The sequence below is a fragment of the Anastrepha ludens genome, chromosome 2 (assembly GCF_028408465.1).
Source record: "Anastrepha ludens isolate Willacy chromosome 2, idAnaLude1.1, whole genome shotgun sequence".
Taxonomy (NCBI): Eukaryota; Metazoa; Arthropoda; class Insecta; order Diptera; family Tephritidae; genus Anastrepha; species Anastrepha ludens.
This window is the reverse complement of record NC_071498.1, coordinates 75,747,164-75,765,357: the sequence shown is the minus strand read 5'-3', so window position 1 is coordinate 75,765,357 and position 18,194 is coordinate 75,747,164. Positions and strand designations below refer to the sequence as shown.

General features: G+C 36.6%; 1 protein-coding gene across 14 annotated transcripts in view; it reads right to left on the bottom strand.

The window, feature by feature from the left end:
* LOC128871883 (uncharacterized) overlaps positions 1–18,194 on the bottom strand; it is an 87,494-nt gene that overhangs the window by 14,550 nt on the left and 54,750 nt on the right. For 9 of the 14 annotated variants that reach the window (XR_008456073.1, XM_054114029.1, XM_054114016.1 and 6 more), the window contains 3 exons: positions 9,854–10,186; positions 6,818–6,929; positions 1,837–1,976 (listed from right to left, as the gene is read on the bottom strand). Coding sequence is in view for 13 of the 14 variants with exons in the window: in XM_054114029.1 (XP_053970004.1) it covers positions 1,837–1,976; positions 6,818–6,929; positions 9,854–10,181 (580 nt within the window). In the remaining variant the exon portion in view is untranslated. Of the gene's footprint in view, positions 1–1,836; positions 1,977–6,817; positions 6,930–8,655; positions 9,145–9,191; positions 9,239–9,292; positions 9,381–9,439; positions 9,800–9,853; positions 10,187–18,194 lie in introns of those variants that run through there. The other 5 variants (XM_054114025.1, XM_054114024.1, XM_054114027.1 and 2 more) reach the window with 5 other exon arrangements.

The following is an 18,194-nucleotide window of genomic DNA, read 5'->3' as shown; positions in this document are numbered from 1 at the left end:
GCTAATTACGTTAATGCTGGCAAATTCGAAGCAAAATTTCTCTTCAATTAATTAAATAGCTTTAAGTAAAAATATTGCTTAATATTTGAAAAACAGATAGCAATAAATAAATGAATTAAACAAAAATGTTCATCTGTTCATATGTATGCGCAAAATTGTTGAGCCAGGTTAAATTATAAACCAAAGAATTAACAAGCATGACGACTTTTCTTATTAAAAACAAAAACCACCAACCTATAAAAATTCATCACCCAGGAGATACGTTTTATGTAAAATTAATCAAAAGACTAGATACGAAAAATTGTCCGAAATTTAAAAAGGAAAAAAAGATTAACCTTATTAACAGAATCAGGAAAAAGCAATATAAAAAAAGTATTCATCGTCATAGTAGTTGAACCTCGGAATGCACCAGTGCTTCCCTGACAAATGCAGTCCATACGACTCGCTTCATTGCGTCGCTTGTCCTAGCGTTATAAGACATAAATCTGCATCAACATCGTCTTGGCGGGCTTCCACGCTTTTTACCTCCCATAATAAGGAAGTTGAGGGGCTTTTTCGTAATCCTGCGGTCATCCATCCTGAGTAGGTGTCCAAACCATCTCAGCCGCTTAGCTTTAGCGAAACGCTAATTTTTAACGTGATACTGTATTTTATCCTGTAAGATTCATCGGCTTCCCGCACTGTTCCAAACATCCTTCTTAGGATTTTACGTTCGAAGCAGAGAAGGTAGTTCTTTATGTTAGGTGTCAGTACTCATGCCTCACATCGAAATGCTTTATAGCGTTCTCTAGATTTGTATCTTACGCGACCTCGGTAGTAATTTTACTTTTGAGAAGTTTCAGGTGAGTAAAATAACTTCTATTAGCACCTTGCAGTCTATTATTCACGCCGATTAGAGGGCCTGTAGCGCTGGTATGAGCCGACCTTCAGGTTGCCACAGCCTTACAAGCCTGGTACGACATCAAATGAGTATAAAGTGTTTCCTTGTATCGCCATTTTGGATGTTGCTCCAATTTCTATTATAATACGACTTTCGAGTGGAATACTTGTTATTTATACGTACGTTAGCGAATATACTACGCAATAATTATTCAGATAACTCTTACTTACTACGATTCTTTAAGACATAGTTTCAATCACTTAATAGCAATACAATTTTTCTTAAGACATTTTCGAAAATAGTAAATCCAATTGCTTCTGCTTATATCTTGTAAGCACTCAGATTAAAGCTGTCAATGAATTCTTAGACTTTACAGTCTTTTTTGATTCAGGCTTTTCCTTTGTTAGCAGTATTAGCTTTATTGTATCTAAGCCCTATTTCAACTTGACTTTTCCGATGCCTTGCATAGAACTTTCCTAGTTAGGTCAAAGTTCGAATTTGCATTTGCAATCCCCACAGAATCGCAATAATTCAGCGTAGATTCATTGGTTTCGCTTTTCAACTGCTTAATTTAACAAAATCTTTACCGTCTTATGCTCGGTGTATGCTTATGCTCTCGGTGTATGCTCATAGATTTGAGGTAATCACGAAACTCGTCCTTATTTAAAAGATCAATTAACAACATGACTTAGATAGCATAGGTGCTCTATAGACTCGGTTGAATTTGAGGAATGACATAACCCCGTCGACTTTGAGCGTCGGTCGTGATTTCTTAAAACGTGGCCAATTCACATCATTGCGACAGGTAATACAAAACCATCAAATCGTTCATAATAAAGTTGTATCATAGCACCCATGATTTAGTAATAAGCAAGAAATTGTTTATACGCCTCAAAAACAACATGGCTCTGCCACTGTCTGTCAACATCGATATAAAATAGTATTGGTTCATTTACCTTGCTGTTCAATGCGATCATTGTTAGGATCTGTCCAACTAACAAACGCAACTGCAAACCAATTGCCAAATTGTGGACCGTTGATCGAAATGCGTTGTTGCTCTTCATTCGACATAAACTGTAGGCTGTAAGTTTTGGATCTGCAACGAAAAGCCCAAATATACCATTAGAAGTTTTTATGCATTATGAATTTTATGCCTTATGCTGACAATTAACATAAATAAATCGTATAACATTTTGACTTTTGAAAATAATACTTAATTAATATCAAAAACAAAAATAAAAAAATAAACAAAAGTGTACAGAAACGAAATCTCCAAACATATTGTATTTATTCTGCTCCATTAAACACACCAAGTAATCAAATAACTAAAGTCACATTTAAAAGAAAACAAAGCTAATTAAGCAAATAAGAAAAGCAAAGCATTTAAAGTAGAGGTTTCTAATTTTGACCTGAAGCTGTTACATAAAAAGCTTGTTAATAAAAAACACCTTTCGTTTATTATTACAAAATATTTCATCGTGTTAGATACATTGTAAGTTTATCGATTTAAGGAAGATGGCAAAGATTGATTTAGTAATTTATGCAACTTTTTTTTAGATTTTCTGTTTGTTTACATTAAAGATGCCATGAGTACTTTCATTTAAGTGTTCTTCTGCCTTTTAGAAGTGTAGTTTCAAACTATTTTTTAATTATACTCAAAGACGGAGTTTAACAAAAATCATAATTCAGCTCATATATGGTATACTATCAGGATTCTCTACATCGCAGTTATTTAAATTTATCTATATACATAGAGCATAAAGCTTCAGTAGTAAATTAAAACAAGTTTTTTGGTAACTGAAAAGATTTTGCTGAGTAAAATTTTGCAGTAACAAGTTTTTACTTCTTTCAATTCGATATCTCATATGTAAATATGTGTATACAATGCTAAAGCCAATGGTAGTTGCTGAATGTAAACTATCATTTATAGTAATACGAGTATAAATGTTTCAAGAAAAATAAACTCTATTAGCTGCTTTTAATTCACCAACCAGCTAGAGAGTAGTGAATAAAACAAAAAATTTCGCTTGCATTAAACGTTTCATATGATTTGTCAGTATTACATATTTTTTTTACAAACTGTTATGTAATTCCATCAGTTTTCAAAGTATTCCACTTACAGGTACAAGTATGCAAAATGAGGGCTATCAAATAGTAAAACAAAAATTCCTATCTATGCTTGGAAGCACTGGCTTTAGCATGCCCCTTGTGAGCTAAACGCTAAAAAACATTGCTTACTTCGCTTGTCGAAGGGAGGGGAGTTCTCCAGCGAGAAGGGAAGTGGTAAATCGAAAGTAAAGGGTGATCAGATGGACGTACTTTTTCCAATATGGTTTTTTTAACAGATAATGCCTGAATACTGTTAAACTAAATACGTAATTTTTTTCTGTATTGATATTTCATTATGGAAAGACTTACACCTCATCAACGTTTACAAATCGTACAATTGTATTACGAAAATCGACGCTCTGCGCAAAGTGTTTATCGCGCGCTCATGTTAACTTATGGTGTTCAGCGATCAGGCTCATTTTTGGCTTAATGGCTACGTCAATAAGCAAAATTACTGTATTTAGACTGAAAAGCAACCTGAAGCCATTAAAGAATAGACATTACATCCATTGAAAATAACCGTTGAGTGCGGCATATGAGTTGAATGAATCATCGGCCCATATTTCTTCAAAGACGAGGCTGGCACCAATGTAATAGTGAGTGACGAACGCTATCGCGCCATGATAAACGACTGTTTAATGCCGCAAATTGAAGCCCGTGATCTCCACGACATTTGGATCCAACAGGACGGCGCTACTTGCCATACAGCCCGTGAAACAATGAATTCATTGCGTCGTCATTTCGGTGAGCAATTTATCTTTCGTCTCGGACCAGTGGATTGGCCACCAATATCGTGTAATATCACATCTTTAGACTTTTATTTGTATGGTATGTAAAGTCTAAATGCTTTGTGGATAAACCAGCTTCGATTGAGGCATTAAAGCCAACATTCAAGCCAAGCTATTCACGAGATGCCGACCGAAGTCCGAAATAAATGTCATGCATGGTTCTACACAAAAATAATAAAGATTGTCCAAACAATTAAAATTTTTTTTTTGTTTTATTTCAATTTAAAATCCTATACCTCTAAATTGATCACCTTTTAGCTATTCTCTAGCCGACAAAGATAAAAAAATATATAATAATAATTACATATATACATTGGTTGGCAACTAAGGAATTGCGGATTTCACTCATATATGGTTTCAGTTCAATTTTTAGGTTTGCAGACGTCGTACGAAGGCAAAACACATTTTGTTATTTGATAATTGGCAATTCAACTATCAATCAGTAAAAAAAGTTTTTTGATCGGCTGCGTAGTTTTCGGTTGGCGTTCGTTGAAAAATGGAAAATCAAAAGGAACATTTTCGACATATTTTGCTTTTTTATTTCCGCAAAGGGAAAACCGCATCGCAAGCTCATAAAAAGTTATGTGCTGTTTATGGTGACGAAGGCTTAAAAGAACGGCAGTGTCAAAATTGGTTTGCCAAATTTCGTTCTGGTGATTTTTCACTCAAAGATGAAAAATGCTCTGGTCGTCCAGATGAAGTTGATGACGTCCTAATCAAAGCAATAATCGATTCGGATCGTCACAGTACAACCCGTGAGGTTGCAGATAAGCTTCATGAATCACATACATGCATTGAAAATCACTTAAAACAACTTGGCTATGTTCAAAAACTCGATATAAAGGTTCCCCACGAACTGAAAGAAACGTATTTAACGCAACGCATTAACAGCTGGGATTTGCTAAAAAAGTGTAATGAATGTGATCAATTTTTAAAACGACTGATGACTGACGATGAAAAATGGGTTGTTTACAACAATATCCAGCGGGAAAGATCGTGGAGCAGGCCAGATGAACCAACTCAAATAACATCAAAAGCTGTTATTCATCAAAAAAAGGTTTTGTCATCAGTTTAGTGGGATTACAAAGGAATTGGCTTCTTTGAACTCTTACCACCCAACCGACCGATCAATTCTGGTGTCTACATTGAACAACTAACGAAATTAAGCAATGCAGTTGAAGAAAAGCGGCCCGAATTGACAAATCGAAAAAGTATTGTATTCCATCATGACAATGCAAGGCCACTCGGTAAAAATTATTGGAGCTTGGTTGGAATGTTTTGCCACATCCACCATATAGTCCTGACCTTGCACCATCTTTACAAAACTTCTTGAATGGTAAAAGTTTCAATAATGATGATGATGTTAAATCGTACCTGATTCAGTTTTTTGCTAATAAAAACCAGAAGTTTTATGAACGTGGGACTATTGGCTATACATTACAGAATAAAGTTATTTAGTCCCATGAAAAAATTATCATTGATTTTCTTTAAAAAAATTCGCAATTACTTAGTTTCCAACCCAATAAATAGACAGATACCACTGAAAAAGAGCCATCATAAAAGATATACTTAATACTTAGAACTAAGTTTTTTAGCTGTACGTAAAGAAAACAAAACAAAACAAAAAATTTTGCGCCAATTTGCACAGCTCCGAGGCGGTCAATTGATATCGGAATTTCGGCTGATTATTCGGTTTTCAAAAACGGTAGACAAAAGTTTGAGTGTAACTTTGGCAGTGTGACAAGTTGCACCGTCCTGTTGAAACCAAATGTCGTCCATGTCATCCTCTTCAATTTTTGGAAACAACTCATTGAGCATGTCACGGTAACACTCGCCATTTACTGTAACCGCGGCTCCTCGCTCATTTTCGAAAAAAAATGGTCCGATGATGCAGCCAGACCAAAAACCGCACCAAACAGTGACTCGTTGTGGATGCATTTGCTTCTCTACAGTAACGTGTGGATTTTATGAGCCCCAAATTGGACAATTTTGCTTACTGACGTAGCCACGGATGTGAAAATCAGAAAAGAAGAAGAAGACTCACCACTTTGGAAATAGGTTTTCAATATTTCCCAATTTTGTTCAAGCGTATAACGTCCTATTTCGTAAATGTCAAACCTTTAAGTAAATTATGAACACATTTGACATGTCATTTGTGTTACCATTCTCACAAAAAATAGGTGGCTCAAAACGCAAACGCTATATGGCCCACCCTGTATCTACACAATGTTGCCATTGATATTTTTGCGTACTCACTTTTTCACACATCCGCGTTATCAGTTACAATTTTTCATTGTATAATAAACCAAAGCTAAAAACCAACAAATGCAAATAGTTAATTTATCTTTAATTAACATTTTTCAACATTGTTTTTAAGTTATTTTAATAAAAATTATAATTTTTCTAAGTTTTTTTTTGTAAATGATTTCGAAATGTACTGCTTGGCAACACTGTGTGGTGAGAGAGTTCTCAGCTGACAGGGTTTTACAGGATTTTTCAAATATCGTGAAATAAAATCTACGATACTACGAAACGGAAGGAAGGAATTTTTCATTTACATGGGGTTCTCATTAGTTTGATCGTAACAGCTGACAAGGAATATATATATATATATAATTGGCGCCTACACCCTTTTTGTGTGTTTGGCCGAGCTCCTCCTCCTATTTGTGGTGTGCGTCTTGATGTTGTTCCACAAATGGAGGGGCCTACAGTTTCAAGCCGACTCCGAACGGCAGATATTCTTATGAGGAGCTTTTTCATGGCAGAAATACACTCGGAGGTTTGCCATTGCCTGCCGAAGGGCGATTGCTATTAGAAAAATGTTTTTCTTAATTTTGGTGTTTCACCGAGATTCGAACCAACGTTCTCTCTGTGAATTCCGAATGGTAATCACGCACCAACCCATTCGGCTACGGCGGCCGCGAAGTTGACTATACCATATTATCTACATTTCAATATTGGACAAGTACATACAAGTATTATAGATACATGTATATATATATATATGTATATATATGTGTGTTTGCATAGAAAATTATACCTTTGATTAGCACCCAAAAAATTTTTTGGGAACGTGATATTTTCTGGGCTAATTACAGGATAACTTCCGGGTTTGAGGTGCAATTCCACGCTACGAGGTTTACATTTTCGCTCTGTAAAAGAGAAAGTATTATTTATTTACAATTTTTTATGATATGTATTTGGAAAATATTTTAATTGAAATTTAAAAAATGTAATAGATCAAATAGGAAATATTTAGGCTTCTTCCCAAAACCGTTACTTTTTTCGCTCTGATTATCCTTTGGTTTAGCACGTTGCTTACCCATTTAACAATTGCTGGATCGGCTCCCCTACTGGAGAGTGCCAGTTCTATTGCTTGAAAGTTCACGTTATCAAATGCACCCTCAATGTCCATAAAAGCACAGAGGACTATTTCCTTTAGGTCAAGGGCCTTTTTTATATCGCGAACAATTGTGTGTAGTGCTGTAACTGTGGACTTCCCTTTTTAAAATGCAAATTGCAGTTTATGGAGTGGGATTATCGAGATAACCCCCTCTCTTAGGTAACATTCCAGTAGCTTTTCGATGGTTTTCAACATGAAATACGTAAGACTGATTGTTCTATAGGAACTTTTTAGTGATACTACGTATGGTGACCGCCTTAGTCGAATGCATTGACTATCATTTGATAGGCCATAAGGTCGAAACCTTGAGCCTAAAAAGTTTATCTCCTGGCTGGCAATCGCCAACATCCAAGGGTATATACATATAATACAAATGTTAGGTATATATTTTGTATTTACTAACCTTCTATTTGCTACCTTTATAAAATGCTCTCTTAACTCTAGTTGAGTCTTATTGGTAGTTGTTGACCTACAATAAGTTTTTAGCATTGCTTTCTATGGAAAAGTTTAATTTTTTACATCTTTATGTACTGCTTCCACACAACATATTTTCCCCATCTCATCATACCTATTTTTCTTTTTCCCCCGGGCCCGGAGTTTTCAGAGGGGCCCGGACTCGAGATTATACGTATTTATATGAATTAGACATCATTTGAAAGGGCCCGCATTTGCAATTTTCCCCCGGGCCCGGATATGCTCTCTACGGCCCTGTATATACCATATATGTATATACATATGTAATTTGTTTAGCATTTTGCTTTCTTCTTTTGGCATAGCATTCGTGCGCTAAATTTTGTCAATATAACGAATATCAATTGAAAAACTCGATCAAGCGATCGCAGCGCCAATCAGGAATCATGATTTAATTATAGAAGGTAAGGTAAGTAATGACAAGGGCGCTTTGACACTCCCTTAATTTAGGGCTGCATTTACGAAGGATGCAGAAAGAAGGGAAAATGTTTTCCCCTTCTTGCCTAAAGGTAGTAAAAAAGTACGTAAATTAGCTAATTAGTCATGTATTTAGAGAAAAACTAAGTATATTGGTTATTTAAACTACATTAAAACAAAACCACAAAACAATTACTGTTTTCTTTTAAAGCAAATATAATATTTATTTAGATTATTTTCGATGTTTATCTAACATCACAAGAGCACGCAGAACTATGTTTCGTTGCTTAAGTATGTGTTATAAGTTAGTTCGTAGTTGTAAAACAAACATTAGTTAGATGTGAAACGAGAAAAAGTAAGCATAACGGAGTATTTTCATTACATTAAAAAGGAAAAGCTGGTAGTAAACCAAATAAGCTTTTATGTAGATTTCCGAGTATATTTTTTATTACAAGTTTAGTAGTTTATAGTTTAAAGTTTGTTTACCTTAATATACTTGGCCCTAATATTAGTAAGTGTTGGGAAAATTTATTCATATGGTCCAAAACAAATATTTCATATATTGCTAATATAATTCATATATTTACGTTAATCGAATGCAATGAGAAAAATTGCGGAAAGTGGCTCGTATGGGTGTTGGAACGCTGCACTGATTCGAGCAAATGTAGGGACGTTGAACTTGCGCAGAAACCAAAAACCTGTAAACCAAACGTCTTAAAAATTGTTAACTTCAAATATATAACTACGAATTACGTCCCTTGTAGATGGAAAGTGCGAGGACTTGAGCGTAGATCTACTTACAGAGTACTGTTCTAGACCCGGTATGGTATCGGCGGAGACAGCCAGTTCGGAAGTCAAGTCGATTTCAGTGGCACCAGCACCAGACACATAACGACCATCACCACAGCACGCTTAATGTCATCCATGCAATTGTCCGAAGAACCACATATGTATGATAATGGTAGAAACACACGCATTCTTGCCTTCGTTTCTAAAAAGCACTACAGGGTTACCACTTAGCTCTTCAACACACCTCCCGCTGCACTTACGCGCCTGTGAACTCCTGCAAATAAAAACTTTTAAATTCAATTTATTTATAAATATTCTAACATAATTTACTAACTATGGTATATGTAAGGTGACCGCGATTGTATTTGCAGTTCTAACAACCTATGAAGGAAAATATTTAATAAAAGTTTGTACAAATGCCTAATCGAGATTTACATGCATGAGTAATCACAAACGAGTGCTGCGTGTAGCAGAAAGACAACTTCATATGACCGACTATAACCAGAATCAGGACATGATCGATCTAAATAATGGAAAACATTATCAATTTGCAAAATAATTTGTTTTTATTACAATACTTACTCGAATGTTTCCAATTAAATAAACGGTTTTCAACGAATATGAATAAAGCAACGTGTCAAAATGGAAACAGTGTTGCCGACCATATAATTTGCTCCAAAAGTTTAGTTTTTACTACAATTCAAAAGTTTTTTTGTGAAACATGTACTTTTTTTTATAAAGAAGCAACATGTTTTCAAATAAGGGAGCCGATTAGTCAAGATGGAGAGAGAAAGCTGTTTGCTTACCTAACTTTCTATAATTGAATCATGCTCGTATACGAGTACTTCATCTAAATATTTGTGACTACAAATAAAACTTCTTATATAACATTTTCTTTGGGAGTTGTTTATATCTGGAACACATCCATTAAAGAATTGTTATCTTGTAGAAAAGGAAATACTACAATCATATATTTTAAGTATATTTTGAACTTACGGAAGGCACTTTTGGACTCCTCATATGCTTTAAATGTGAAGAAGGCGGTACGTGTATCTGGCGGGACCCGAAAATGTAATATAGAAACATCTTTATACGACGTATATTTCAGCAACGTGTTTAATGGCAAACGCACTACGAGCGTTTGATCTGCCGGTACCTTGAGTTTGTCAATTTTTTCTTGTGGGATTTTATTGAAATTGTAGTCTTCTTCTGATGAATGTTGATGCATTTGGACATTGGCAGTACAAACACCGACCTGGTTGCGCGCAATAATGTAGAAAATCACTGCTAAACATTTAACAAGATTCCATCGCAGAAGAGACATTTGTGCTGCAATTACAAAGTATGACAGATTTTTACGAGACTTAGTTGATAAAAGTAGTGTTTTAAAATTGTACTCAAAACTATCGTAAAAATAAAATATTACTTACACACACGAAAGTCTGAATATTTTGACTTAAAGGACCACTACTACTAGATAACTACATCTGAGATATAATTTGGGAACTATTGTAAATAATAAATAATGTATATGTATATAATTGGTCGTTCAGCAGAACTAAATCATTCAGGCATGGTATTTCTGTATATCGACCTCAGCAACCACACCTCTATTAGGCATCTGAGCAGTACAGCCTCGAAAACCCTTCATCTTATTTAGTTTTTCTTAGACGTAATAGTCCGAGCTATTGAACTCAAACAAGAACTAAAAATAATATATTTTTCGCAATCATAACGGTAAATTTTACAAAAACTAAAAAGTTCACGGAACAAAAATTTAAATATATATTCAAAGTAAACAAGCAAACCTACTCATTTTATTATAAAAAATTATATTAAATATTTTTTTTTTTGGACCGCCTTGACTTTCTCAGCTTCTTTCAAAGGACCTGAGATAGATAGCAATAAATTCTCAGTTTTAGACGTCATTATTTCCGACCATACTTTGCTAAGAGTTGCCTTTAATTTATCCTTGCTAGTAGGTCTTGCTATTATGGGAGACTGTAGTTGCTGAATTGGAGCATAATTATTTTGCGGTGCACTTTGATTTGATTCAGATCCTATATGGTCCAAGACTAAAGCAGTCTACAGACCCTTATTTCTATAGCTCCCCAAACTATCACATTACCACAACTATGCATCACAATTGGATCGAAATATATTGCTTGAAGCGCTCTTTTAGGCTTACTAGAACTAATTTATTTTATGTTTATTTCTTTTCTCTTCTTATTTTCCTTTTATTTAATTTCTTTGCCAATATTGAATTTAACTGGCACTTGGATTTAACACGGCTTAAAACTGTGGCTCCCATTTTTGGAACAACATCAAGACGCACGCAGCAAATAGGAGGAGGAGCTTTTTTTTTATTCAAAGTGGCCGCCGTAGTCGAATTGCTTGGTGCAGGACTACCATTCGAAAGTGCAGAGGTTCGAAACCCCTGGCACGAAACACGAATTGGTATAAAAAGCCAAAAATCACAACGGTGTGGGATAACATTGGTTCCGACTTTAGTTTGAAAATACATTCATGCCAATATGTATGGCACAGTATATTATTCAATTATTAGAATAAAAAAATGTCTTACTTTTTATAGTGCTGACTTGGGAGGAGATTTTGAGGATGTTCAAATAGAAATACATTTTCGGTTAAACTAAATTGCAATGTGAAGTCAAAGCTTATATTTTTTATGGAACCAAATGTATATCTACTCTTAAATTTTACTGAGATTTTCTCAATATGTTATTGTAGGAAAACCCATAAATATTTACTTTTGTTATGTACTTACATATGAGCAGCCACACGGACTTATACCACTTTTATTAAATTAGATATTACAAGAAATAAAAACAGGAGCACATTTAAGTCCATATTTTTATAGACATAAAGCTTTACTGAAATGGATTTTTATGTAGAAGGTAACAGTCAAAATGAAGACATTTAAATACACGAATAACCACGTTTATAAAGAGTTATTTCAGTTATATTAAAAATATAAACATTTTACTTACATTACTTCATTAGTATCTTTAAATAAAAAAAAGATATTTTAAACTTAGTCTTCTTTTACAGTTAGCATACAGGTATTGAAGTATTTGTGGTGAATAGGTGGTATGTAAGGTAGTAAACTTGTCATATCGTCATATTTCTCTCTTGTTATGCTCTTTGAAGTTTTATAAAGTGGTAACATGTTTTTTTTTTTTTTTTTGTCGGGACAACTAGCAAGTGCAGCACTCAGACATTAATTGAGTCCATTGTACTACACTTGGATTCCCTTTTAATTTTCTTTAAATCTACCCGATCTCCGAAGAAATCTGAGTAGATCTTGTGGTGCCAAGGAGCCAAGATGGTCGCTTCTTAACACATCAGTGCCAAAGGCCTCAAACCTGATTCGAGCGAAGGCGGGGCAGACACACAGGAAGTGGTCCGCCGTCTCATCCTCCTCTTCACAAGCTGGGCAGAGTACACTGTCTGAGATGCCCAACCTTTCCATGTGCTTTTCCCACAGAAAGTGGCCCGTCATCAGTCCAACCAGCCGTCTGCACTCCCCTCTGCTTAATGACAGAAGGGTTTGCGACAGTCGATCGGACATGACAGGTAACATCAGTTTTGTCCATCTGCAGCCTCTCTCAGCCTGCCAAGCTCGCTTGTGGGTAGTAGTTACCCATTTGCTAACCGTGGCCGTGATGACCGCAGAGGGGAGTGGCAAAGCGGGCTCTGGGCCAAAGAAGTTGGCCTCAGAGCCCATCTTAGCTAAGGAGTCAGAGGTCTCGTTACCCGCGATAACCACGTGCCCCGGGACCCATGTTAGCATCAGGCTATTATGTCTGCCGACATAGTTCAGCCTGGATTTACAGGACTTCACTACCCCTGATGTGGTTTGAGGGCTATCTAAGGCCATAAGCGCTGTTTGTTTCGCTGCAGACACATATAGATCTGCCTCTCCATCGTTTTTCCACAACAAAGTTCATCGCTTCTTGAACTGCATACACCTCCGCTTGAAACACAGATGCATGCATTCCAAGAGCAAAGTACAGTTTTGTCCCGCTGGATTCCACGTAGTCCTCAGAGCCGGAGCCATGCTCGGTCCTGGAGCCATCCGTAAAAATGCGAAAATAGTGTTTGCCGGGCTCATTTTCTGAGTCTCCCCACAACTGAGCCTCTGGTAGCACTACACTGTATCTCTTTTGAAGTACGACCCTTGATGGCATGGAGTCAAGGGGCATGGAGAGAATCGTTGGATCGATGTCCATGCCTTCTCTGTGTTCCAATGCCGGACAAGGGCCGTACCAGTTCCCACTGTGTTTCAGTCTGCAGATGGCCTTCAAGGCCTCTCCTCGGATGAAAGCATCAAATGGTGGTAAACCAATCAGAGCATCTAGTGCCGGGCCTGAAGTAGTCGGAAAAGCTCCGGAGCAACAGATGGCCACAGTGCGTTGTAGTCTCGATAAGGTCCTCCTGACTCCCACTAGGGAGAGTCTGCTCATCCAGACCACTGATGCATAGGTGATAATGGGTCTTATCATAGCCGTGTAGATCCATGGGACCTTGCTAGGAGAGAGACCCCACGTTTTCCCAAAGACACCTTTGCACTGCCAGAAAGCTGTCAGCGCTTTGGATGCCTTTGTTTCAACGTGTGATTTCCATAGGAGCTTGCTATCGAGGATTACTCCAAGATATTTTATTTCCTTGGATAGCTGGATTGTGGCTCCTTTTAGCTTTGGTAGAACGAGTCCATCAAGCTTCCTCCTTCTGGTAAAGAGGACAATACCAGTCTTGGCGGGATTTGCCGACAGCCCGTTCGCACAGCACCAAGTGTCAATCCGATCCAAAGTTTTCTGCACTTTCCTGCAGATGTTCATAAGCGAAGAGCCTGTTACCAAACAAGCAACATCGTCCGCATATGCTTGTGCGTAGACTCCCGAATCGTTTAAGGTGGTGAGTAGAGGATCGATTACCATGCACCAGAGCAACGGAGACAGCACACCGCCTTGGGGGCAGCCTCTGTTAACCCCAGATGGCACCAGCAGATCTTCCTCTGCTCGCACCGAAATGATTCTTTGGGCCAGCATCGAACGAATCCAATTTACTAGCACCCGGTCTACGCCGTGCCTACTAGCAGAGTTACACATACTATCAAAAGTGGCATTATCAAACGCCCCCTCTATGTCTAAAAAGATACCCATAGCGTAGTCCCTCCTGTCGATGGCCAGCTCTACCCTAGCAACAAGGTTTTGCAGTGCCGACTCGCAGGATTTTCCACATGTACATGTTAATTGTGCCGTGAGTTTTTGGTCTTTCCTTTTTTCAAATAAAAAAATTGTTTTAAATGGAGCATTTTCTTTCATACATAGGACTATGAATAAGTTCGTGCGGTTTTTTTTTCGAAATTTGAAACTTTATTGACGTAAAATGGTTACAAATTTAATATTCAAAATATTGTCCATCGCTTACTACTACTTTTTCCCATCTTTCTGGCAATTCACGGATTCCCTTTGTGAAAAATTCGGTCGGTTTTGCCGCAATCCACGAATCGATCCATTTTTTGACTTCATCGTAATTACGGAAGTGCTGGTCAGCCAGGCCATGTTGCATCGATCGGAAGAGATAGTAATCGGATGGCGCAAGGTCTGGACTATACGGCGGGTGGGGTAGGACATCCCATTTGAGCGTTTCTAAGTATGTTTTGACCACTTGTGCAACATGTGGCCGAGCATTGTCATGTTGCAAAATAACTTTGTCGTGTCTATCGGCGTATTGCGGCCGTTTTTCTCGCAGTGCTCGGCTCAAACGCATCAATTGTCGTCGGTAGACATCCCCCGTAATCGTTTCATTCGGTTTCAGTAGCTCATAATACACAACACCCAGCTGGTCCCACCAGATACACAGCATAACCTTCAGGCCATCAATATTCTGCGCCGACGTCGATGTTGAAGCATGGCCAGGGTATCCATACGTTGCCCGACGTTTTGGATTGTCGTAATGGACCCACTTTTCATCGCCAGTAACAATTCGATGCAAAAACCCTTTCTTTTGTGCCGTTGAAGCAGTTGTTCGCATGCCATAAAACGGCGTTCAACGTCTCTTGGCTTCAATTCATACGGCACCCAATGGCCTACCTTTCGGATCATTCCCATGGCTTTTAAACGTTTGGAAATGGTTGATTGATCAACTCCCAAAGTTTTTGCAACCTCTTCTTGCGTTTGAGCCGGATCTTGATCGAGCAATTCCTCCAATTCGGTATCCATGAACTTTGGCGGCGCACCCTCGCGTTCTTCGTCTTCCAAGCCAAAATCACCACTTTTAAAGCGTGCAAACCACTTCTGGCACGTTCGCTCAGATAGAGCATGCTCACCATAAACTTCCACCAAGATACGATGACTTTCGACTGCTTTTTTCTTCATATTAAAATAATGAAGAAGAATTCCCCGCAAAAACACATTATTTGGCACGAAATTCGACATTTTCAAGTGTGGTAAAAATATTGTTGTTTACGCTTCAAATAAAAAACTTATACTGACGTTTGTGCCTTACGACAGTAGCTCTCCAATGAATGTTTGGAAATGTGGATCGATGGAATAATAATCAAGTTACGCCATCTGTTGTAAAACCGCACGAACTTATTCATAGTCCTATTAATTTTATAAAATATTCTTTTGAACCTCATCCAACATATTTTGAGCCATTTAACAATTTCCCCGCCTGTTTTTTTTTCTGTTTGATACTGCCCTTCTAGAGATTTGGTTGAGGCAAAGTCCTCTCTTTTCATTTCATAAGAAAGGAAGCTGTTCTTTTTCGGCAGGCCTTATTGCATTATAATAGTCTTTGGCAGTGTATAATTGACCCTTGTTATTTAATGCTGTTTTCACAACTGCAAAAGCTCTGTCGTTTAGAAGAAATGAATGACGGGCAGCGTGCATTGAAGTAGAAATAATCAATAATAATTTCAATAAGAAAGTTGTTTTAATTATAATTCTCAGGACTTATTCCACTTTCAAAAGAAATATTTGTGCGATAGCATTGTACAGCAAAACTGTTTTTGTTTATTTTATGTCTAAATAGAACTCTATTGAAATTGTGATTGTAACTGTGGAGAGAAGGTGTCTATAGCTCATCAAAATTACCCTTAACTTAGTTTGTTTAAAAATCGAACTTATACTACTTTCAAAAAAACCTTCGTTGGCGTCTGAACCATAGATGACAAACAGACCACAAGAAGATAAACAGTGGGTAAATAAACAAATTTGTAAAACAACAAACAAATTAATAAAGTTTATTTTTAATTTTGTATAGATGTGATATACAATATAACAAAAAAGTTTTAGTAAAATACCAAAAATTAAAGAAATCACAATTCAATTATCTACTTTTCCTGAGTCCGTTGAGAATAAGTTGAAAACCGCCGAACCACTCTTAATCCCCGAGCCCACTTATTCTATATTTTTTACATTCTGTGGTCGCAAAAAACATAATTACAACATAATGCAAGGTTGATGCTTAAACTAATAATAAACCTGACACCAAATTCAATATTTTTTTTAATATATTTTTTTATTTAGTATTAAGTAATGTGAATTCCTGCAAAATATGTACATAGATCGCGTAGATTGCCTTAATTTTGGCAACACGCCATTTCGTCTATCAATTGTTCTTCCAGTTATAAAACGAGTTCCTGGGCGAACTACCTCATAAAACTAGAGTAGTAGTCAACAATGCTGAAATTGTTTGCCGTGAAGTGTGTTGAGGATGAACTTGGTCCATGAGGATGAACTCCACATAATATGGAGTGGGAGCACTAGGCATCGTAGGCAGAGGACTCACCTCTGGGGTTTCTAGCAGAATTTATTTCATTTTAAAAAGTACATGTACAACATTTATATTAGTTCCTATAAAGTATATGTATGTAAATAAATTAATTTTATTTTATTCTGGCCCTTCTGTCGGCATATTAACCAACCTCTCGTAGGAATGTGTTGATCGTAGAGACTTACTGAAAACATAGTACATTAACAAATAATCATTACACAATTGAAGACTGGAGAACAATAATATAGTCGGGGATTTGTGAGATGCATGGAACGAAGATTCCTCTCACATGGGTGACAGTACATGTGGTGCAGAATAGGTGTCGTTTTGATAAAAAAATATGTGAAACCCACTTTAAAGTTTGACGGCAGATCGCTGATGCTGTTGAGTTGGGTTAGTTGGAATGGAACTTTAAAATGCGAAAGAATCGATGGATAAATACCTTCTAACAACTACTTGAACATTTTGAACCACAACTATTTAAGAGCTACTTGAGTAGTTAGGGCCTTTCCATTGAAAATACCCCTTCTACAGGAAATTGGCCCTAAGTAAGGCAACGAAAACGTGGTTTCAAGAAACACATATCACCAAAGTGCTCAACTGGTCCCAAATTCTTAGTCTTCAATTCGCTAAAGGACAATACTTTGAGCAACTGTACGGTTGGGTTATTTAAAAATTAAGTTAGATACGAAAATCAAATTCAATTTCAAGATACGTTTAAGTATGGAACGGTGGACAAACTTTGTGTCTGCTTAAACGTCAGCGTGTCTTCCTTCTTTGAAATACATGATGATCAGTGAAATTATCAGATTAGCCACTTAGCCATCTGCTTCGAATATATCAGATTTTCGATGAAATAAAACTATTTGTTAGTTTACCAGAATTATCACAAAACTCTAGTACAAGCTTAACGAGTAACTGTTTGATATGGTTGACACGCCGGAATCATAATTTGTGCATACTTGCTCAGTGCAGATGATTCGAGGCTCTTAACCGAGATAAGGACGGGTATGCTAGAAAAAGTGGTACCAGATTAGGCCGATCAGTTCGTCTTCATAAATGCAATGAGGAGGCCATTTATATGTACATACAAATTTATTTTAAGCACTAATTGCGAGCTTAATGCTAAAATTATAACGACTTCATTAATGTTTTGTTTTCATAATTACCAAATGGCAACTGTTTAAAGTTTTTCCAGCAAAAAAATTCTAAGTATTCCCATATGGATATGCAACAAAAGAGATATTACAAAAAACATATTAATCTTTCAAACGATCACTGTGTACTAATATAAATAGAAGCATACTCGACAATTTACAATACAATAGCATATAACTCAGGAAAAAAAACGATATCAGTAATGGTAGTTGGAACGAAAAGCATTAGTAATACACAGTTAAGAATTGCAAATAAAATACTGTTCATATTAAGTAGGTATGTACTTATTTATTATATTATAGGTTCAGAGTATATTTTTATTATTTTTAATTTTAAATGCGAACATCCCCATTGTAGTTGTGGTTCGAAATAATTA